Below are 24,452 nucleotides of genomic sequence, written 5' to 3' on the forward strand. Positions count from 1 at the left end.
CTTGCTGGTACTATTGGATAAGTGTTGTACTAATAACTACAAGGTCTGTGGTTCAAATCCACTGGGTGCTCCTCAGAAGAAAGGCTCCATTAACATTTACAGCCTGGGGAACCCTATGTAGAATGACTGAGAGTCAGACTGACTTGATGGCAGAGGGTTTTTATGTTTATATGTTTGCTTCCTATGTATATATTAGGTGGCTTCTAAATATTTGCTGTTACAAACAATGCTGTAACAAATGGGCAGAATAAACAAAATTTGATGCACTGAAAGTCTTCCAAATGATATTGACGTGACTTTGAGCATAAGGTGGCTCTCCTGTGCAACACCTCTACAGGTCAACCCAGTAAGCTCAGAGAGTAGTCTTCGCATAGAAGCGTGAAGGTCCTTTCATGTGGAGATTTTCCTGTGAGCATATTCACACATTTATTTGGGCTAATGGGCATTTCTCCCATTAATATAGAAAAATCAGCCCAGGGCAAAACTAGGTATTGTAAAACTAACTCAATAAAGGATTCTTATGTGAATGTGCAAAGGGTTGTCAACTCGGTACTAAGAACTCTGAAGTCCATATGTATTTGCAGCAGTGGCGGCTCCCACTGGGGTTCTCAGAAAAGTGTTCATTTCCTTAGAAAGGAAAACTTTTACACTCAGGGGTTGTTTTTAAGAATCAGTTCTATTGTAAAAATGTAGTGCTTGATGATGTTCAAAACAAACAGACAAATACGGCTAAACATCAGGCTAGAATTGAGGCCATTTTTCAAAAAGTAGTAAAAACACGCAATGGTATAATACCAAATGTTCCCATTAGATACGTATTTCCATTGTGAAATAGATGCTGTCCCCTCTCATCTTAAGGTTCATAATCATCTCACTTCCTACCTGATAGGAAGGGCAAAACCTGCCTTCACGAAACTCATCACCTGATGGAGGGGACGCAGTGTATGCATACGTAGAACAGCAGCCAAGTGAAAGCCAAACTCACTGCCATCCCATCGACTCCTGGTAGCTCCGTGAGACAGGGTCGAACTTCCTCTGGGAGATTCTGAGACTAACTCTTGAAGACTATTCCTTCAGACGTCTGACTTTTCGGACCTCAGCCCAACGCATAACCACTATCCCACCAGGGCTCATAGAACAGCAATGGCCAGGCCACAACAGCTAATGGGTACAAAGCACTTGCCGTGCCCAGACGAAGTCTCCAGTACTTAGTTAATGTGAGCTTGTTCAAGTTCACAATGACCCATTGAGAGATGTACAGCCACCACCCCCATTTTGCAGGTGAAGGGAGTGAGACACAGAAGGGTTAAATAGTGTATCCACAGTTACTCACTAGTTAAGTGGTGAGAGTCAGATTCAAACTCTGGTTGTTCAGGCTGTCTGGCTGTGGAAGCCACACGTCCATATAACCAGCTATCACACTGCTTCATATACTAGTAGCATTCGGGCAGGAAGGGCCCCCAGGTCAGCAGAGAGGCAAGGACCACCGAGGAATGATGTTCAGGGAAGGTTTCCGAGGAGTGGAGCCAGAAGCAGGTCTTTTTAAGAATAAATGATTGCCTGAGATGGGAGCAGCACATTCCAAACATCCCCACCTCTCGTACGAGCAACCTCGGGAGGCCAGTCCTTCATTTCCTTTCTCTGGCTTGTGTCACAATAAATATCCCTGGGATGAACGAGCCTTAACGGAATGAATGATGCGTTAGGCAAGCATGCGCGTTGTGTTTGGGTGCAATGATGAGCAGACCTAGTTCCCGAAGGTGATAGCAAGCGTTCATGGTAAGGTGGGGCAGGAGGGTGGGAGGGTAGAGGTTAGGGCCAGATCCTAGCATGCCAGCCTAAGAGTGAAGACTGCCCTCCCTCGCCAGCCACGCTTCTCACACAACATGACAACGTGGACGAGCATGCGGGGAGGGGAGGGGGCAGGGGGTGCTAGTAAAACGGACCTTCAGCGTCAGTAGATTGGGGATCTGGCTTAGAATCTGCACGCGTGACAAGCTTTGGATGATGTGATCCCAGCGCTGCTGGGCTGAAGATCAGACTTTGTGTAGCAAGACTACACAGCAAGGCGGAAGATGAGCTGGGGGCTATTTCTGTCCTGGGGGTCCTGCATAGGAGAATGTTACGCCCTGGCCTATGACACTTCCACTCAGTTGCAGCCAATCATTTAAAAGGCTTCTCCACCTCCGTATGGTATTTCATCCGATTAAACCTTCCTCTATCAGCTCTTTAACCTTCCTCGCAGAGTCTAAGACAACGTTTTAACCCCCACTTTCCCTTTCTCGCCCTCAGAGCAAAGCTAAAGAACTGCCCCTCTCTGCGGTGCGTTTCATGGAAGAACTGGGTGAATGTGCCTTTGGGAAAATCTACAAGGGCCATCTCTACCTCCCCGGCATGGACCACGCCCAGCTGGTTGCCATCAAGACCTTGAAAGATTACAACAGCCCCCAGCAATGGACCGAGTTTCAGCAAGAAGCCTCCCTGATGGCCGAACTGCACCACCCCAACATCGTCTGCCTGCTGGGAGCCGTCACGCAGGAGCAGCCTGTGTGCATGCTTTTTGAGTACACGAACCAGGGGGACTTGCACGAGTTCCTCCTCATGCGATCCCCCCATTCCGACGTGGGTTGTAGCAGTGACGAAGACGGCACTGTGAAGTCCAGCCTGGACCACGGGGATTTCCTCCACATCGCCATTCAGATCGCGGCCGGCATGGAGTACCTGGCTAGTCACTTCTTCGTCCACAAGGACCTCGCCGCTCGCAATATTTTAATCGGGGAGCAACTTCAAGTAAAGATTTCAGACCTCGGGCTTTCCCGCGAAATATACTCGGCTGATTACTACAGGGTGCAGAGCAAGGCCTTGCTGCCCATCCGCTGGATGCCCCCGGAAGCCATCATGTATGGCAAGTTCTCCTCTGATTCGGACATCTGGTCCTTTGGGGTGGTCTTGTGGGAGATTTTCAGCTTCGGACTCCAGCCGTACTACGGATTCAGTCACCAGGAAGTGATTGAGATGGTGAGGAAGCGGCAGCTGCTGCCGTGCTCCGAGGACTGCCCTCCCAGGATGTACAGCCTCATGACCGAGTGCTGGCACGAGGTCCCTGCCAGGAGGCCACGCTTTAAAGATATCCACGGCCGACTTCGGTCCTGGGAGGGGCTCTCCAGCCACACCAGCTCCACGACACCCTCCGGGGGAAATGCCACCACACAGACAACGTCTCTGAGTGCCAGCCCAGTGAGTAACCTCAGTAACCCCAGGTTCCCCAACTACATGTTTCCGGGCCAGGGTCTGGCGCCACAGGGCCAGATCGCAGGTTTCATAGGGCCACCGATACCTCAGAGCCAGCGGTTCATCCCCATCAATGGGTACCCGATACCCCCTGGCTATGCTGCCTTTCCCGCAGCCCACTACCAGCCAGCAGGTCCCCCCAGAGTCATCCAGCACTGCCCTCCCCCCAAGAGTCGGTCCCCAAGCAGCGCCAGTGGGTCTACAAGCACCGGCCATGTGACCAGCTTGCCCTCATCAGGATCCAATCAGGAAGCGAATATTCCTTTACTGCCACACATGTCTATCCCAAATCACCCCAGTGGGATGGGCATCGCTGTGTTTGGCAACAAATCTCAAAAGCCCTACAAAATAGACTCGAAGCAGTCATCTTTGCTAGCAGATGCCAGTATCCATGGACACACCGAATCTATGATTTCTGCCGAACTGTAAAACGCACGCCTTTCGTCATTGTGGGCTACAGGACAACCCAGGAAGCCGCAGAAAAGATTTATAGTCAAATGGGTTTGTTTTTTTGTTGTTGTTGTTAAAGTAAGGATCTCCTTTGGCAGGCGTTACAACAGATATCTTCTGTGAAGTTTACCTGTGCCTTAGCAAGATGGGCAGACACCACCCAGAAAAAGAAGGGGAAAAAGTGGGATGTACACTCCAAATGCCATGGCATCGGGATGGTACATAGGGTTCCTAGCCCCTCAAACTGCAAGCCAGTACAGAGGAAGAGAACCTCGTGATTAAAGCAAACCAAGACAAAACGTCAATGGTGCTGCGTGTTGGCCTTCACTCGCCTTGACTGGCCTCTCCCTACAGTGTACATAGCAGAGCATTTGTCTACCTGCTGTCTCTTCTTCAGGACAGATGTGCGGGAATGATATTGATCCCAGTTAAACCAGATGCATTTTTTGTATGGACGTGGTGTTCAGAATAATTGAGGAAATTTTAATGGAAATTTGAAACCGCAGCGGGAAGAAAATGAGCCATAAGACAAAGTATAGAGCTTCCTGGAAGCCTGCTCTACCCTGAGCTTCTGGAGAGGGTGCGGAGAGCACCTTTTTGTGAGACTCCTCTTCTGATCAGAAGGGCCGGTTCTATGTTTTCTCTTTCCACAGTGTGCTTACTCACCAAGCTCTGGAAATCACACAGGGCATCGGACCATAAGAAGGCCAGATGTGGATACTAGAATTGATGCTCGGTTGATTCGTTCACTTTACTGTATTAAGAATGAGATCCCAAAGGAAAGACAGTCAGGAACATAGCCACACCCCGCTTAATCAGCATCCTTAAGAAAAGGACACGGGTTCCCATGGAGACAGCCTCCCCAGATGCTTCCCTGGACCAGTGACATTGAAAAGTAGAGGTGTAGCTGAAGGCCAGCACACCCCGTCTTGCACGCCCTTGCTTAGGGCTTAACAAAGGTGGGGGCGTGCTTAGCATCTGTGGACTTTCTTTCACTTTTTTCCCCCTGTGTTAGGAATGTTCACCCATTTTACTCCAGCCTCAAAAACCATGACAATGTATTTACATAGTGAGTTGGTATCCAAAGGTGATGAATTCTATTTTGAAAAGTGTTGCAGTTTTGTTAAAAAGAAGAAAAATTTTAAAACAAGTATAGGATTCTTCCATCAAAATTACCAAAACCTGAGTTGCTCAAGCTGGTGAACAGAAGCAACATAAGTCCCTCTCTGGTTGCGGGCAGTTACCAGCTGTGCCCCTCACGGTGTTACAGCTCCAGCCATATTCTGCCAGCTTTCTAATTCTTATGGGTTTCAAGTTCTACATGAAAAGGAATTTTTATTGGATTTTTCTCTTGATTATCAAAGGACTTTATATCTTAGAGCAGTGTTTCAAAGTCTCATTTTAATTTTACTGATAAAAGAGAATTCTAGACAGGCTTATAGGATGTGAAGTTATTCCTAGAAAACGATGTTGGATGAAAATATAAGATTTAGAAACACACTAATGTTTTGGTTTCTTTAAAAATATAATTAGGGTGAGAAAACAAGGAAATGTTTACCAAAATGTGTTGGCATTTTTCAAAACACTGTCTTCAGCCAACAAATAGGATATATAAGTACTGTGAATACAAACGAATTGGCTATATCTAGATTTATCAAGAGATGACTAAGACGTATTTTTGTGTGTGGCATAAATAAGCTGATTCAGAAATTACGTTTTTTAACTTTAGGTAGAGGAGAATATTTGTATCCTTTGTTGCTATGCAACTGTTTAATGACTAAGCTTCAAACCACAATTTTGTATATCATACGACAATCAATTGTTTTCCAAGAATATTTATTATTTTAAGTATACACAATTTCAGTGAGTCTGAGCTTTTGTAGGAGTCCCTTAAAGGGAAGTTAGCGTCCCATGAGCCATTAAAATACCTACTCTGGAAAGAGGTTATCACAGTTACAAAAATAAATCAAGTTAGTTTTTTATAAAGAACTATAACATTTATTGTAAACATTTTATAATGACAGAAATCCTTAAGGTATGAGCAAATGAAATCTCAAAACCACTCGTAACAATGTATTTTAATAATAGCACTGTGATACTACATAACACAGTCCCTTTTGTATTAAAATAGTATTTTTTCACAAACTGAAACATACCTTTTGCTTTCTTGACAATGTTTTGTAAAATGATTCTCTTTCTTTCTTCTTTTTTTTTTTTTTTGCACAAAACTGTTTCTGGTTATTATCACAAAAGTGAAAATATATCTCTGCATTTTTATATCTGGTTTGTTTCCTTGTTTTATTTGTTTGTTTTAACTTGGTATAGAGTTTCCTTAAGTATATAATGGCAATATTCAGCTATCTTGCCCAACCAAATCTTTCCTTATTTTCACGTGCATGCATTTAATCACTGTATACTTAATGTTTGATTTGTTATTATGGGTATTTCAAATAGACAAGCATGGAATTGTAATAAGAAAAAGGCTATTTTATATTGAGGATATGTGCATTTGTATTTCACACACCAGAGATGATATTAAACACTGATTATTTTATGCTGCTGTTTATTAAAACTGTTTACTATAAAATATTATTTCTGGAATACTGCTATCATGGAGGTATTGGAAATTTCAATATTATTTCTTCTAATGATTGACATTTCATAGAGAAATCAGAGTCCTTATTTACTACTATTTCTCTGAAATTATATTTTTTAAAGGAAAATAGATTTGGGAATTCTCTAGCTTTTAGGTGGGAGGAGGGATCCTGATGACTTCATGCCCAGATGCATCCGCCTATATATGGGAGATTTTCATTTTGAGAGTCAAAATAGTACAGCAAATAATAACTCTACAACCAATGGAATGTAAATCATTGGCTTTAAAAGTTCTAGTCTTCTCTCCATATGAATTGAAACTCATGGGCCAGGACTCCAAAGAAGAAAACGTTGTGGGCCTCTTAACGTGTGGCCATTTAATTGTCATCGCTTATCTTTATGACCTTGTTTGCCCACAAGAAAAAGTTGCCCATCTGGCAAATAATATACACTGTCAAGGAAAATGAGTGTCGTGAGGAAAGTTCAAAGAACTTGTCCGGTTCTGCTATTTAATACAGAAGGGACTGACAAGAAAAGCTTCCGGGCCTGATCCATCTGTTTTAGGGATAGTGCTTGTCATCACCTCAGGGATCAAACTCAGTAAAGCAATCACTTCCCATGGCAGTGAGACCTGTGTCAGATTGACTTTCTCCTTCTCACTTGAATTCTTCCATCTGCCTTACAATCCTGTTTTCTTAACATGACTCTCTAGGGCCCAGGCGTCCTCAAACTACAACCCAGGGGCCACATCTGGCCCGCCAGGTGTTTTGCCCCATTTTGTTTTTTAATTCAAAATAAGATATGTGCAGTGTGCATAGGAATTTGTTCATATTTTTGTTTTCTTTTAATTTTGGCCCGGCCCTCCAACAGGTCTGAGGGACAGTGAACTGGCCCCCTGTTCAAAAAGTTTGAGGACCCCTGCTCTAGGCTCTTGCTCCCTCCCCAGTCCCTACAACTCTGTGATTTGGGCCTTATCCTTAATTCACTGATCACCAGCACCTGCAAACTCCCTGCATCACCACCCCAGAATACCTGCTACAAGTGCCTAGAGGAAATGGCTACAGAATACTCATTAAAGAGGCATTTTATTTCAAGTCAGCACTGACAACTCCTGTAGGGCATTTCTACACACACACACACACACACACACACACACACACACACGGGGTCACCATGAGACAGTCCATTCAGTGGCCGCTAGCTGACTTGGCGACTATCTGTACACTTTCAAGGATAATTATCCATGTATTCTCAAACTGTCCCCAATCTGGCAGTACCCACGTCATCTTGGAACCTGCTCTTGTCCGTTCTGACTCACACCTACCCAATGAGTGCCGCTGGTCCCGCGCAATGCCCAGGATGGTTCCTATGCATGAGCCGATTGTGGCAGTCGCTGAGTCGCTGCAACGTGTCGATGGCTTCCCTCTCTTTCACTCCACTTTACCAAGCTTGCAGTCTCCAGGGACTGGTCTCTCTTGACAACATGTCCAAAGTAGGTGAAAGGAAGTCTCTCCATCCTTGCTTCAAAGGGGCATTACTAACTTACTAGTGATGGAAATTCTCAAGCCCCCCCCCCCACACACACACACACTCAGAAAGTGTTGCAGTAGGAACCCGGGGGATGGGCCATCACTTTATAGTTGAACGAACCTGCAGATGACTCTCACGTTCTGAAGGCTGACTGAGCGCCATAGTCACCGCAGGCCTCCGTAATGCAGACTTCATATCACTTTAGCTACTTTAGCCCCCTTTTAGAAAGTCAAGTTTCACTCAATACAAAATGCAGCACTAAAAGCTTTTTGCCTGTCATTTAGCAATTTGCTGGTTTGGGGGCAGGTTTTTTTAAATATAGTTATTCACTTAAGTTAAAAACCTGACAGCTCCTGGCCTTGTCAAGAATATATTCTTTGTCTAGTTCATAAGACTCACATTCTTGAATGGTGACCAAAAGCTTTCTCCTTCACGTGGACAAGCTCAAAAAAGTTGATCTCTTAGTGCACCTTTTTTTTACTCCCTGGACGGATAATTAAAAAGAGAATTCCCCTCTGTGTTGCAGCTGAGCAAGTTTAAGGTCAAGGATAAACAAAAGCCCCAACCCCTCTCCCATTGTGTCAGTTTCAACTCAGAGTAACTTTAGAGGAGACAGCAGGGTTTCTAAGAATATACTTATTTCTGGAAGCAGACAGCTCGATGTTCTTCCCCCAGAGTGACTGGTGGTTTTGAACCAGCCATCTTGTGGTTAGCAAATTCAATGCATAACCCATTGAACCACCAGAGCTTCTTACAGGTCAACGATATGCTGTTTTCCATTGAGAGGCCAGGTAAGCCCAGGCTTACAGCTCTTTTCTGCACTCCATACCCTCCCCCACCCCCCACACATACATAAACACTCGACTATCTAGTTGCTGCCCTGAACCATTTTGCTGAGTGCAGTCGCCTATGGCTCATTCTACAATTTTCTTTTGCCAGCTGAAGTCCATTAACCATTGACTGGTCACACATTCCTCTGCCGGCCTGGAATCCCCACTGACTTCAGAGACCAGAAAGCTCAGAGGGAGGACAACATGAGGGTTGGAGAGGTTCTACGGCCCTTTTCAACCTACAAGAGAGAGAGAGAGAGAGAGAGAGAGAGAGAGAGAGAGAGAGAGAGAGAGAGAGAGAGAGAGAGAGAGAGAGAGAGAGAGAGAGAAGTTGGAGACACATCTGAGAAGTTTTACAGCCAAAATAAGACTGCACCTGAAGTTTGTTACCAGAAATGCCAAGAGTATTAGGACACTGTTAACTGGACGTGAATGCCTTACAGAAACATCAAAGCAACAAAGGCCAGTGTAATGCTCTGGGAAATGAGGCAGGGAAGGTTTGGAAACATAGCGACAGAAGGCATGTTGACATATTTATGGCTAGTTGGACCTTAAACACCTATGAATTACTTATAAATATATAATCACACATTTGTGACCCAGCCTAGCATAATGCTAGCCCTTCCCAATGTGACCAAGTCAATAAATCTCATTCAAGAATGGTTAAATTAAGAGATAATTCCTCCTCGAAATTAGATTGAGCAGTCTTTATACTTTTTTAAAAAAAGAAAATGTCTTGATAAGCTGAAGTATACATAATTAGAAAATCATTTGATTTGTAAGAAAGTGATCAAAGGCCAAGCTTTATGGACCTGTGCTCTTGGTTGTACATGGAAAGACACACACACACACACACACACACACACACACACAAAACTAGCTACGCAAAGTCCCCAACTCATGCTAAAGCACCTCCAGCCTTGGAAACATGTGTGCCTTGTATCATAAATCGATCAAAGTCAGAAATCCTTAAGGGTACGCACTGATGTAATAACCCCAACAATGAACAAGAACATACCAACCATCATGAAGATGGGCTAGGCAAGGTCCTATGACACATAAGAGTGCCATGAATAGGCAGCAACTCAACAGGAACAAGACAGGCCCCACCCCAAGGCGGGTGTTCCTTACCTTCTGCAGTGCTTGGGCATCAGCCTAAGGACCCCAGTGATCACTTGGGCCCACGCTAATCCAGTCCCCTGACAGGTTTCCGTTGAGCCTGTGACTGCTGTCGCTGTCACCTCTCAGTGATCCCATGTGTACACAGTTGAAGGGCTTCGTAGGATTTTCAAAATGGATTGTCCACCAGGCCTACCTGCCAAGGTGCCTCCAAGTGGCTTGAACCACTGCTCTTTCAGTTACTAGTTCAGCATTTAACCAATTGTGCCACCAACCGACATCAAAATTACTTGAAAGGAATGGAATTTCCCCTATGGCAATGTCTAGGTAGTTCACCAAGTTCACCAAGACATTTGGCTAGATGACAGTTTAGGAATGTTTTAAGTTCCAGAGTCAGTTCTGGAAATAGAGTGCTTTGGGTTGTATTGGTCAGCTTGGCTGCAGTAATAAAAGCAAAACCAAACTCACTGACATAGAGTCAATGCTGACTCATAGCAACTCTATAGGATAGAGTAGAACAGCCCTTGTAAGTTTCCAAGACTGTAACTCTTTATGGAAGTAGAAAGCCCAATCTCTCTCCCTTGAAGAAGCAAGTAGTTTTGAACTGCTGACCTTGCAGCTAGCAGAATCGGAGATGCTCACAAGAGCAAACCTTTATTTCTGCTTGTGACAGTCACTGGTGGCTGATCTGCTGCTGGGTGGACATCTGCTCCCAAGTCTCTAGAGGAATACGAGGTCATTGAGATACAATTGCTCTTAAAATATCTGCTCACATGTGCCATCTCTCATGTTCTCCTTTTGACTCTCTTGGCCAACACTAATTCTGTCATCAAACAGGACTGTGGGACATGCACATGTCTCCACCAGCAGAAGTCCTAAGCTGGGATGTAGGAAATGAATGAGTAACTGAGAGCGATAATCTCACCTCCTCACCCCAAAGTGGATGGAGTCAGATCAGCCAACACCTGATGCAACCAAACCACCCTCCCCTCCTCTTGCACTGAGTCCAAGGTCATTAATGGATATTCGTCTCAGTGGCGCTCAGATTCAGCCTGAAAAACTCCAGCACCCGCCCTGAACAGCTGAAAAATCCGTTGGGCATGGCACTTGAGATGGAGCTTCTTGGCCCCTTAGCTAGAGCAATAAGTGTCACCCTGGTTACTGCCACAATTGTGTGGAGAGACTCTAAAAACTATGACTTTTCAAAGCCATCCCCCAAATGTACCAGAAATCCACTCAAAGTCATTGATGCAAGTGGATTCCTAGTGTCGGTGATCCTATAGGACAGAGAAGAACTGTCCCATCGGGTTTCCAAGGCTCTAATCTTTATGGAAGTAGACTGACTCTCCATCTTTCTGTACCAGAAAAGCTACCTAAAAACCCTCTGTCCATTCCTCAGCCATTGCAAGCATAACTCTCTCCAGACCACCCGCCTTCACAGGGCCTAGATGAAATGAATGGAAGCATATAGCACATATGTTTCAACTACCTCTGGCACACTAGCTGGACAACCTTGAGCAGTAAAGCACCCTCTCCTTCCTTATCTGTAAACTGGGGTACTCAGCATGGAGGTCCACAGGCAGGGTTTTGATGTCAGGCTGCCCGAGCTGCGTCCTTTGGTAGCCACGCGAGCTTGGACGAGAGGGGGTGTCTGTATGTCCTCTCTGAGAATCATAGGGCCCCCTCCCGATACAGAACTGTTACCAGGTGTGAATGGGCTCATCCTTGGAAGCCGTTGAAGAGAGCACCTGGCGCAAAGCAATTGTCCAGAAAATGGAGTTCATATCATTTTATACTTTTCTATACTGCTACTTTCAGAGTTGAAATGAGCATTTAAACAGAATAGATGTCAAGCACCCGACACACAGATGCTGGAAGGTGCTAATGCTGCTATTTCTTACTATATGTTAATCCATTCTTTCTAAGGGATCTTTTGTTTTTCCAATACGGTCAACAGAACACGGCATATTAGTCTATGAGTACAGTGCAGCATGCTCACCGTTGGGGCCAAGGAAGGGGCTTGTAGCCCCCTCAGTAATTCTCATCACCTCCCTTCAAGTCACCGCTAGTAAACATACACTAAGTCAAACCAGCTTCAAGATGCAACCCCACGCCATCTCTAAACCATCCGTCATCCCTCACAGCCCCTCAAGCAGACTGCCACTTCAAAGCCTCTCCAGTGTCAGAATTCTGGAACTTCCCCCGAGGGCATCTTCGAGCACGTGGACAAGGTCTGTTAAGCCAATATCCAAGGCAGCCCCATTGAGTACATCGTGTACCCTGCCCGCTCTCACCTGAACTGTCACAGTGGAGTTATGCTTAAAAATGAAAACTCCCTGCCATTGATGCCACCTCACAGTGACCTTGTAGGACAGTACGATGTGTCCTTCGGGGTTTCTGAGACTGCCACACTTTACAGCAGGAGAAAGCCCCATCTTTCTCCTGAGGAGTAAATGCTGGTGTTGAATGCGCACCTTTCAGGTCACATCCCAATGAGTAACCCCTATAGCACCAGGGCTGAGCTACTACGAAACACAATGTCTCTCACCACTGGTGTTTGCAATGGGGGGCGGGGTGGGGGGGTGGAATGAGAAGAGATCTGATTCTCCCCAAACACTAGCCCATGTGCAATAGTCACTTCCTCATCATGGATCGCCTTCTCCTAAGAGCACTCTGAGCATTACAGTTTTGAGTTTTGCCTATGGGGCTTTAGGCACCACTCTGCCACAGAGAGAAAATTGGGTTCCATTGGTTCCCTTTAAGCACTCAACTCCAAAGACAGGTCAACAGCTTCGACAACCACGTGTTTTCCTTAAACCCGGTCTTTAAAAAGTCTGATGCCCTAGCTAGGAGGACCAGGAGTCTCAGTTTTCCAGCAACTGTCATGTTTCCAGGCCAGCACCGATGTCCTGTGTCCCAAGAAACCCTCAATCTCAGGCTGATGGAGGCTGTTGGTCACTGTAGCCCAAGAAAAGATGGTGTAGTGAAAGCCAGAAAGAAGGAATTCTGAATTCCTCTGTGTTCGGTAAACATAATAAAAGACAAAGTTGTGATTAAGTGGCTGCTGCATCAGAGAGATATATTTTGGAAGTGAAATCTCAAGTTTGGGGAGAGCCTACGCCATCCATTTTTAAAGGGAGCCATGCATTTCTTGGCACACAGGCATTTTATGAGCTAAAATAAAAACGCTTAAGTGAGAAATTTCAGGAATTCAAGTCACTGAACTTCTCTGCCACCTCTTTCTTCCTGTTTGATCTTTGGGGGTTAGCATTCAGTATTTTCAGACATTTATGTTGAGGAAGGAATATAAGATTATTAAAAGCAGAGAAACCCAATATTGGGAACACACATCAAAAGGTCTCCAAGACAAAGAAGGGATCATAAGATGTGGAACCAGAGTTACTGGAAGCATGTGTGCTGCACTCCGTTCTCTAGCTCACAGCGTAACAGACATCAAAACAGGACTGAAAACACGCCTCAGAATTGAGCTGACATTCGGTGCTCTCCAGCCTGCCTTTGCCCTTGAGGCTGGGGGTTCAAATCCAAAAGAGGTTAACACTTTGTCCTGGTACCTATTCCTGGTAGATGAAGAAAACGGGCTTTTAGCTTTAAGTAAAATGAAAACATCTGTTTGAGCCCTGGGGGAAAGGGGGAGGGGACGCCTGGTGGTTGAAGCTGCAGAATCTTCAGCGATATTTCAAGTAATGGGTAATTGTACTGGAAGTTTCCACGCTCACCTAGGATGGTTCAAATGTAGCCATGAGTGCTGGTTCCATCTTCATTTTCAGAATGCCGTCCACGCAGACCCGCTTGCCCTTGTCTAAAGCCAAATGTCCATGTCCACTAACCAGCTTCCAAGTTCTGTCACCCTACATCAAGGGAAGCCCAGCTCACTCAAATGACAGACCACATAACTTATCTCAGTCTCCTAAAAAGTTGTATTAGTTATCTGTTGCTGTGTAACAAGATAACACAAACGTACCATCTTACAGCAATTTCCATCTGTCAGCCCAGGGGACTACAGGTCAGAGCCGACTGTGTTTTCTGTGCAGGATCGTAAGGAGGGCGGCTGGGCTACATGAGGTTCTGGAGGGAGCTCCAACTTCATGTGGTTGTCGCGGGATTCAGTTCTTTGCGGTAGTAGAAGCAAGACTCGTATTCTCTTGCTGACTGTTGGCCAACAGTCACCGTCAGCATCTAAAGACTCTCCACCTCCCTTGTCAAGTGACCCCTTCCTGTGCCTCAATTTCCCGACTTTCAAAGCTAGCTGACTGAATCTTTCTTTCGTGCATCAATATCACTAGTTCAGGAAAAGCTGGGGTTCTTTTACGACCTGTTTTTTTTCAGGATAATCTTGCTTTCTTAAAGTCAACTGCACCTTACATCATAACCTAATTATGAGAGTAAAATCTACCATACTCAAAAGCCTAGGGTTTATTCATGTTGTGGAGATTGAAGCCAATCTTAGAAATCTGAATATTGTTAAAAAGTATAGCTGAGCCCTTTCTCTTTTTAAAAGGTCTAGGCACATTTTAGGTTGGGGGCAGGGTGGGGGGCTGTGAGAGAAGACCTAAATATGCTTACAACAGGATTTATTTAAATCTACTCTCCTGTGAAAGGTACAAAAGCAAAGGTAAAAAGAATTAATTGGTCATTGGTTAGTAGTTATACTGCACTGTACTATATGGCTGCTATGAGTCGGAATTAACAGTATAGAGCTGCTCTTTAGGGTTCCCAAGCTACACATCTTAACAGGAATCCAGTCCCACATCTTTCTCCCGTGCAGAAGCAGGGCAAGTGGCAGCCACGTTTCACCCGCAGTACCATCAGGGCTCTGGGAGGTTAGATGGGCAATGGATATAGGTAAACAGGGACACAACCCAGGTCTATTGGAAAGCACATGGTGTGGCTATGTGCCACTGGATTAAATAATGAATGAACATACTAGGGGAATTATGGGTAGAGCTTTCCCCCCTAGTTTATTTGGTTTATCTGAAAGACCGACAATCACAAAAACATATGTTACTAGGAAGGCGGTGAAGGACATGACTTCAGGGTAAGCAGTGGCAAGGAGATGCCATCAGAAATACATATGCGAACGTTTTAGGGAAACAAACCTGGGCTCGAATGGAAGGTGTTTCCATGCAGAGCAAAATGTCTTTGGCTAGGCCTCCACTTACAAATATCTGTGTTCAAGAGGTTTAGATAGCTGAACAACTGATACGATTAGTCTCCATGCGCTCCTTGGATTCATTGTAGGAAGCAAATCCAGCCAGTTGCTACCCACCTGCTAGATAGACCCACGATGTCATCTCGCTCCCTCTCTTCACAGAAGCCCCAGTCCCACTCCTCAGCTTGGGTGCCTCCCTAACCCAAGTCCATCACAAATTCATGCTGGAGCCAAGTTCCTTTAAAACACAAGCTGCTTGCGAGCCAGAGTACACCATGGTCTCATTTTCATTAGCGAACCCCAAACATCATGGCTCCCACGTACCCACAAGCTGATGGGCAAAAAGTTCAATCTTTCCCACCCCTCTCATTCTGGACATAATCCTCCAAGTTCCGGTCTCCCTGTCCCCTGTACTCTGCAACTTTCTGGAACTCTCTAAGGACTGTTACCTTGCTTTTTGGTGTCTGGGGGATTTGGCTTCTAATCTATGCCCTGACAGCACCTCCTCAGCCACTCTGAGCTGTTGCTTCTTATTTCAATAGTTCAGTTCTATTGTCTACTCTGCCAGTTGCGACCAAACTTTAAAAGTCCAGGTGGCTGTAGGACTACCTGGTTTCCTGTAAATCTCTCCACAACTCTGGAAATTCCTTCTTCTGGCTATCTTTAGTACTTTCATGGAAGTGCCACTCTCTTGGCCAAAATGTGTCATCTGCATATCACAAGGGGTTAATAAGCCTTCTTCCAATCCGGATGCAGCATTCTTCCTCATATAGAACAGAAAGCCTCATTCTTCTCCCACAGAATAGCTGGTGGTTTTGAACTACTGACATGATAGTTTGCAGCCCAACATGTAACCTACCATGCCACAAAGGCTCCCACACACACAGCCATAGCTGTAGCAACACAAGCACAATTAGGTGCATAGACAAATAGAGTTGTGCCCAATTTCAGCCACCTACCCGCTCTTCCAGAAGCCAATCCAATCGCTGTCCATTTCAAAACAGTGATGATGGAGACAGAGTTTGCTGGGCTGCTGAAGGGGATCCCTTGAAGCAGGCAGGAAATGACATGACCACGACTCTGTAGAATTGTCTTGGCTTTAATCTTTAGAGCAGCGAATTGCCAGATCGTTCTTGCTGGGGAAAGAAGGGGGCTGGTGGGGGGTGGGGTGGAGCGTGGGAACATCCCACTTCTAGGTTAGCAGCCCATCACAAGCCATTCCCACCACCCAGGCTTCTTTTGAGTATGCTACTGGAAGTTGTGTGATAGGGCAGTCTGGAGGCAGAGAGTGTGTTTTGTAAAGAGAGTCTGTGTCTCAGGCAAGCGGTCACCAAGTTGTGAACTTGAACGTTGGTGGGAAGTCTGGAAAAACCCTTATCTTCAGTGATCATTTCATGAGGGGAAGTTTCGAGCAGGGCCACATTATCAGAACGAACTGTTCTTGAATTGGAGCTAGAGTGGAATCCCAGATTCCGTCTGCTTGTCCCTGGGATATGTACGACTCCGGTTTCTTGGATTTGGGTCTTCCTTACATGCATTTTGAGATACTAAAATCCGGAGGAAAGATAATGATTGATACTATCAATTGTTGGGATTATCTAAGAATGAATCTACCAAGTATATTTTTGTTTCATTAAAATACCACAAAGCAATTCTGGTGGCGCAAGACTTCAGCGCTCTGTTACGGGCCAGTCTGTTCTAAACCACATAGCGCATGTGCGGGAGAAAAAACTGGTTAATCGACTCCTCTAAAAATTACTCACCTCACTGCCATCGAGTCAATGCTGACTCATAGTGATCGCTGTGGGTTCCGGAAACCGCAACTGTTTACGGGAGTAGACCGCCCAGCCTTTCTCCTGGGGAGCTGCTGGTGGTGTCAACTGCCGGCCATGCAGACTGAAGCCCAACGCGACCACTCCGCCCCCAGGACTCAGCATAGAAAACCCTGTTCTATTGCGACGTGAGTCCCCGTCTTCCGCAACAACAATCCAGTCTTGCTGTTGTTAAGTGTTGTCTTCCTCATAGCAAGCAACTCTATGAACAGCAGACAAAATATTGCGCAGCCCCCCCAGCGCCATCCTAACCACTGCCATGTTTGACCCCAGCGCTGACCATCCTTCGGGGCGAGAGGCCTCGTTTACGCTGCCCTGCACTTTACCAAGCCACGAGGAGGGAGAAGCCGCAGTGCAGAGCCGGAAAGGGGGGGGGGGGGGGGAAGAAAGGCAGCCATGCTCACGTAGAAGGAGCAGTGTTTGCAAACAGCTGGGAATCAGAAGTGTTCATCAGTGTCGTCTTTTGGAGCATTTTCCCAGGGGAGTGGTAGGACTCCACGACACAACAGAGGATGTGAGTGGACTATGCAAAGTAATCAGCCATTTAAATCGATACTGCTTGTTACTAATGAGTGGAGGAGCCCTGGCGGTGGCGGTGCTTATGCACTGGGCAGCTAACCACAGGGCCAGCAGTTCGAACCCAGCAGGCGTACGGCAAGAGAAAGCTGAGGCTGTACAACATCGGAAACCCTAGCTAGCAGTTAGTTCTACGCTGCGAAGGGGCGGAATGCACTAGATGCCAGCAGTTTCGATTAATGAGCAAAGGCCGCTACCTATTAGTTAATATTAGGTCGCCCCAGATATTTAGAGTTGAAAAAGAGGAACTTCCGGTCAAGGCACAGTTTTAGCGATTTACAAACTGGATTTGGGGAATTGACCCCAACCCAGGGCCTCAATATCTTAGCAGCCTGGAGTCACAACGGTAATAATGGGTGAGACCCTTGACAACAGATGTCATTGGCCTTTCAAAAGGCAATCGTTGAAGGATTGGCTGCGGAGACAGCCTGAGGCCCACCCCTTGTCGCTGATTGGATGAAAGCGACCAAGCCCGGCTGGCTTTCTTTCCCGGCGCGGGGGGGTGGGGCCTGTTGCTTGGTAACCGGTTCTCTTAACCCGCTAAACGGACGCTCGCTCCACCTGCGAAGTGGCGACGCTCTTCTAGCCCCGCCTCGCGGGTCCACCGTTCACACCCACTTCTCCACCTGCACAGCCAGCTTGTCCCCAATGAGCCTTGCTGGCACCGCGGTGACCCGCCGCGGCCCAGAGAGACAGTGCCAAGGATTCCTTCTTGACACTTTCCAGGTTCTCCCCATTTAGCGGAGCCCGGACAGACAACGGCTTTTGGGTTGGGCAGAAAAGAAACGCAGTCATACACGAAACTTAGGAGCCCCTTACCTTGCGGGGACACGCCATCCTAGACTTCAGAAAGCAGGTCAGCTCACTCGGCGTGGGCCGGTAGCCCATCGCTTTAAACACCTGTCCCCGCCGAAAACTGTGGAGTTTAAGGGGCACGTAGGAGACAAGACTGCTGCCCCATCATGCACTGCAGAGCTCACCTCTTGCTGGAAAGGGATTACGAGGAGTTAATGGAGAACAACTATACGGTGAGTGCTGAGGACTGGAGGGGGCGGGGGACAACGTTTTTAAGTAATTTTACTCGTGTCTAACTCATAAAGTATACCCTCTCACTCTCGCACTGCCATCGAGTCCCTGCTGACTCATACGACCCCCTATAGGTTTCCAGACTAACTGTTTACGGGAGTAGAAAGTCCAGTCTTTCTGCCACACAACCTACCTTAGTTAATCCTAATTTCGCAGTATACCATCGGTATTTAACTAATATATTTCCCATAATACTTGATTTCATAGTAACAATAATCTTAATATTCCATTCATGTATAATTTTAGTATATTATAGTTTATTGTTTAATAATAATATTTCATCATCATCATCACCATTACCAGGATGGAGTACACTGTGCTGGTCAATTTATATAAACCTTGGCCTGGGATATTAGGGTTTACCAGGTAGTAACTAGTAGAGGTAGAATTTCACTTATTAATTATAATACTATAAGCCGTATTTTAAGTACCAGAACCTTAACCTTCAGGAAAGTTCAGTAAAGATTGGGCTCAATATTTCACTTTAAGGTTTTCTGATTCTGAAACCCTTCATCTTTGTTAACAGACAGGAGGGCAATCAATACTCGTTGACCCAAATGGTTACCAGTGTCTCTGAGTGCCGCAGGATGACTTAGCCCATGAAGTATGAAGGACGAAAAGTGGGTTGTAAAGAAGGAGTAGAAGACAGTAATCTATAGGAGGAGGGTGTAGAGGACTCCCAAGCCTGGTCTGCGGCATTGTTTTGATCCATCCTTTCCATAAATATTATCTGCTCTGGCAGTGTTAGGTGTAGTTATCGAGTCCAACAACAAAGATCCCAGAGGCAGTGGCCCTAACGCTTGAGATCACTTCTGTTGCATCTGAACACCCTGGTTCTTGGGTGAAAGCGAACTCCATGAAAGCTGAAGTGATACGTAAATATAGATGCAGGTAATAGAGACATTATTATATTCACCCGGAGTGGCACCTGGTTGCCAGTATTGCCTGTACTCCTCAGCATCATTGTAACATCTTCTGTGCAGCATTTTCTTGTCCCTCGCATTGGGACACATCAAATGTAAGATAATCTCATTTTTATGTGTAAGTGTATCAGTAACTATCTTGTTTTGATCATTGGAAAATTACTTGCTGCATGCCTATTAATGTTTTCAAAGAGTATGCGCTGTGCTTCAGAAATAATCACTTTCCCACTATTTCCTTTCCTAATTTGAATCTTAAATTGGCTATCAACTTGTCCCCATCTTGACTTCTAGACCCACTTGCGATTTCCGTGTTTATGATTTATTTTTTGTTGACTGATGGGTTTTCTGGGAACCACCTGTCCTCTGTGTAACGAGGAGATATACAATATCTACCAAGATAAGAAATCACGCACACCACTGTTCACGTATGGACATTGTGAGGTATAAAGACCTGCTCAGTCTGCAAAAATCAGCATCTGGCTAAAATGGAAGTTGACCACATCACACCACAAAATAGAAGATTGTTGTATCGTTACATAATTGCCAAATTGCATCATTACATACCTGCCAAATCACTGAGAACAATGATGTAGCCAGGATGACACATGATCTTTACTATCACAGCCATTGTGACTCTCACCTAGCACCTCAGCATCCCTTACAGTCAGAGGTATGTCGTTAATGTGCAAACTAACCAATAGCAGAATTTTACTACTGTACATGTGCTATATCAGATAACAAGATAGTTCATAAGTGAGGAATAGGTGAAAATCAATTAGGAAAAGAATATGTAACTTTGTATCTAATTTTCAAAGTTAGAAAAATTACTTAATTTTTTCTACTTTGTTTTTATATTAAAGGGTATTACTGCCTTTCCAGTAAGTGAAGATCTGATGAAATGGGAAGCTGAAATTGAAGGTCTACAGGATACAATTTGGCAAGGTTTGTGGTTTTAAAACAAATGTGCTTTTAAAAATCTTCATTTTTATAATTAGCATATCTTCTTTATGCAAGAAGGTGTATATATACATACATATACAAATTATATATATTATATTTGTAGAAATTATATAAGGTATTATAGAAATTCTCCAGAAATTTTATTTCTATGTAAACCAACTAGAATTTGAAAAATATTCACACATTATCTACTTATTATTTGTTTATTTTTGTCATTTTTAAAATAGATGGAAATTTGGCATTCTAATTTTCCTTTATGCCAAATTTTAATGCTATTAAGTTATAAATAAAGAGGAATAATAAAGCTTATCAATGAGAATAGCTTCTACAATAGTCCATAAAATCAGACTAATTATTAAAATTTCGATTGATTTCAAAATCATATTTTTATTTTTTAATTCTTCTTTAATGATCCTCCCCTATCAAATTTGTATAAATCAAAATTTCAAATATGCTGGGCCATGATACATTTGTAATCTTTCAATGATTAACAAAATAGATCCCTTGAGTGAAATAGAGTACACAGACCTGTAAGGTGATAATTAATAAAGAAAGAAAATACTGCATGCTGTTGCAGAATGTAAACAGAAAATGGGTTAATTTTGCTTACATAAATGTATAGAGTCAGAAATTGCTTCCCAAAGAGATGACATTGAGTTGATTCCTGAGGAATCAATTTGCCAGGTTCAAGGGAGGGGGATGGCATTCAGGTAAACAGCATAGCCAATGACTTGCAGGCAAGACAGGTTCCATAGGCTCTGGGAAGGGAGAGTTCAGTTAACATGGCATGTGTGGTGGGAGGGAGTGTCCAGGGGACTAAGTACCAAAGGAACGGAGCGAGTGGGTGGAGCAGACTGAAAATGTAGTGAGATTTGCTTGTGAGGAATCTAGTATTCTCACAGCTGCAGAATGGACTAGGCAGTCTTTTTAGAAGCCCACAAGCCATCCAGAAGTAGGAAGCAGTGTGGTCCAATTTACTTACAAATAAAACTCCAAGGAGGGCGGGGAGGCAAACTGTTGGCAGAGACTTTAACAGCATTAATCAAGGATAACATGACTCTTCAGTAAAAATGTTTCTCTCTGTATCATAGGGTTATTCTTCCAAGTGTCAATACAGTTTACAACGGAATACAATTTGGTTCCTCCAGATGTGAAATTTAAAACAATTCCTTTTCATCCAAATGGTAATGTCAAATGAAATTTTTATCATCAGTGCCTCTGTTCCTATTATTCTCATGCTTTATTAATGTGCTACAGTCATATTTCTTCTGAATTACTTTGTTATGATTTGACATGTAAGCATGCTCATTGTGAAAAATATGAAAAGACAGATGACATTATGTGTCACCACCTCTTTTCCTGAATTATTAAACATTCTTCAAAAGGTCATTAAAAAGGTTTTTTTTTGCCCCCAGAGATTATTTTTAATAATGAATGATAAATGTAATCATTTCTCTACTTTATAATATTTAGGTTGGTTCCATTTTTTATTACTATAATATGATACATTATACAAATTCATCTTTTAGAAAAGAAGTTAATTAAATGGTTACTTCAAGTTATATCTCAAAACTCACTGCCATCGAATTGATTCTGAGTCATTCTGACCCTATGGAACAAAGTAGAACTGCTTCTGGGGGTTTCTGAGATTCTAACGCTTTATGGGAGTAGAAAGTCTCATCTTTCTCTCAAGGAGCGGGTTGCGGTTTTGAACTGCTAACCTCTCGGTTAGCCACCCAAAGAATATTTCAAATAAATATACAATCAAAATGTTCTAAGTTCTTTTTTCAAAAAACCAAAAGAAATGCTGATAGGATTTCTTATGGGCTTGTGAGGGTGACCTAAGTAATATAAAACCAAGAAATCACATGACATAATGATTTCATTCTTTATGTTTTAAATATATAAATAGCACACCATTTGCCAAGTCAACATTTTTCACTTGAACAGTTCAATGAGATCAAAGACATCAGTTGTGTTACTACAAATTATCCTAAGCCAAAATTTTCATCTCCACAACAAGAATTCACTGCTTCTTAAACAATAATTTCCCCTACTCTATCTCCCTCCTGTCCTTGGTAAACACTATTAAACTCTGATTTCATATGGTTGCCTGTCATTGGTACTTCATATTAATGAGACAATAAAATGTGCCCTTTTATGATTGATTTCTTTTACTCAGCATAATATTTTCAAGATTCATTAATATTATGACATATATTTGGACTTCATTTCTTTTCATAGCAGAGTAATATCCCACTATATGTCTATGTCACACTTTGTGATATAGGTATTTGGGCTTTCAGGGTTTTGAGCTAATTGACTCTGATTCATCCCCCTGCTGAAATTTTACATTTCTACCTCAGGTACACTGAGTCAGAATTGTTCTTGTTAAGATGTGGATTCTGATTCAGTGTCTCTCAGGTGCAATAGTGAATGCTCAAAAGTGTCCATCTGAATGAACAAGTCTGAAGGCCTAGTTGTTTCACCCTTTGTCTATCGTGAAGATGTTGAAATGATGGTTGGTAGACACTCCTGCTCAAGTCTCTTGGTACCGTCCAAGGGCTGCTAGGACGTGGGATGTACTCGATGGCAGTATGAGAGAGAAGGAGTCCTTGTACAGCTGCTGACTCTAAGGTCAGCTTCTCAAATTCATCACAACTCCAGCCTCGGACACCATGCACCTTTCCTTAGGGGAGATGCAATCTCTGTTTCTAGACAGGAAATTTATGAATCAGGCCAGTAGGTTGGAAGTTACATTCAAATCAGGAGATATTTATGAACTGAATTGAAATTATTCTCCATATCAATCTTGTGTACCATAAAGCTGACTTTTTACTTTCACCTTTGGTCTCTTAACTTATATATGAACTTGAAAAGGTAGTATGGAGCATTATTTATTAGCCCACAAACTTCAACCCATCATTATATATAGTTGTAAATCATAGCATACATAGAGCCAAATTTCCTTTTCTTGATGTTATTTACACTCCTACCAGAAGCTATATATAAAGTATTCATTTTCACACTCCAATTCTGGACACTGAAACGTTGGAGAATTTTTTTGTCACTTGAAAAATAAAAGTATGCACTGTGTTTTATGAACACTTATTTTTTTTAAAGTTGGTTTATTATATAGTTCAACTACATGGACTGAACATTCACATATCTTAAATTTAAACCTTAGGAGCAAAAGTGTAACATTCAAGCAGTAGTAGCATTTAGGGAGAACCAGCAAGGTTATTTATTGTCTAATCCAGACTACTGATAAAGATCACTGAATGGTGAATAACGTGTGTTTAACTAGCAGTTTATTCTGGTTTCCTTCTGGGAATATATATGAGATAAATATATTTTCCTGTTTCTGTTGATTGAATTATGTTGTGTGGCATATTAACAGTGTTATTGCATTTATCATCTGAATGTTGAGAATACTCCTATTTCTTTTAGATTGTTATTAACTTTTAAATGTTGTTTGTACTTTTAGAGGATTGAAAAATGGTTTACTCTTGCTTATTAATGTTTCTTATGGATTGAATTTTGATTACCTAAAATATATGGTGTAATTACAACCCACTATGCCTGTGGTTACAATACCATTTGGGAATAGGATAGCTCTCCGATGAGTGTGGCAGTTGTCTTGCAGAGGTGTCTTAAATCAATCACCTTTGAGGTATCAGAGAGCAGGAAAAGTAATCATGCCACGATAAACTGAAGGGAAGATCATGTGGCTGTGCTCTCTGAGCAATCAGTGATGTTGTGCTTTTCTTTGATGCCACATCCAGATGGTTCTGACTCAGTGCAACCTCATGTAACAGAGCCAAGCACAGCCCCATCCTACACCCACCTCACCCTCCTTGCCAAGTTTTAGCTCACTGTAGGGACCACCATAGCAATGGGGTGTTAAGGATCTTCCTCTTTTTTTCCTTATACTATCTTATCAAACCTGATGCCCTTCAGGAACTGGTTCCTCCTGATAACATGCCCAAAGGACATGTGTCTACACTCATCATCCTGGCTTCTAAAAAGCATTCTGGCTGTACTCCTTCCAAGACGTATTCATTCACTCTTCTAGTGCTCTGTATAGATC

The 24,452-nt window shown here is 43.6% G+C and overlaps 2 protein-coding genes across 2 annotated transcripts in view; both read left to right on the plus strand.

Moving 5' to 3' along the window:
• Positions 1-6,277, plus strand: part of ROR1 (receptor tyrosine kinase like orphan receptor 1) — a 469,887-nt gene extending 463,610 nt beyond the window's left edge. Inside the window, exon 9 of the mRNA XM_075557156.1 lies at positions 2,293-6,277. Coding sequence (XP_075413271.1) covers positions 2,293-3,720 — 1,428 coding nt within the window. The 3' untranslated portion in view covers positions 3,721-6,277. The remainder of the gene's footprint in view (positions 1-2,292) is intronic.
• Positions 6,278-17,967: 11,690 nt separating this feature from the next.
• Positions 17,968-24,452, plus strand: part of UBE2U (ubiquitin conjugating enzyme E2 U) — a 73,712-nt gene continuing 67,227 nt past the window's right edge. The window contains exons 1-3 of the mRNA XM_075535155.1: positions 17,968-18,421; positions 20,263-20,344; positions 21,454-21,546. Coding sequence (XP_075391270.1) covers positions 18,356-18,421; positions 20,263-20,344; positions 21,454-21,546 — 241 coding nt within the window. The 5' untranslated portion in view covers positions 17,968-18,355. The remainder of the gene's footprint in view (positions 18,422-20,262; positions 20,345-21,453; positions 21,547-24,452) is intronic.

The sequence above is a fragment of the Tenrec ecaudatus genome, chromosome 1 (genome assembly GCF_050624435.1).
Source record: "Tenrec ecaudatus isolate mTenEca1 chromosome 1, mTenEca1.hap1, whole genome shotgun sequence".
Taxonomy (NCBI): domain Eukaryota; kingdom Metazoa; phylum Chordata; class Mammalia; order Afrosoricida; family Tenrecidae; genus Tenrec; species Tenrec ecaudatus.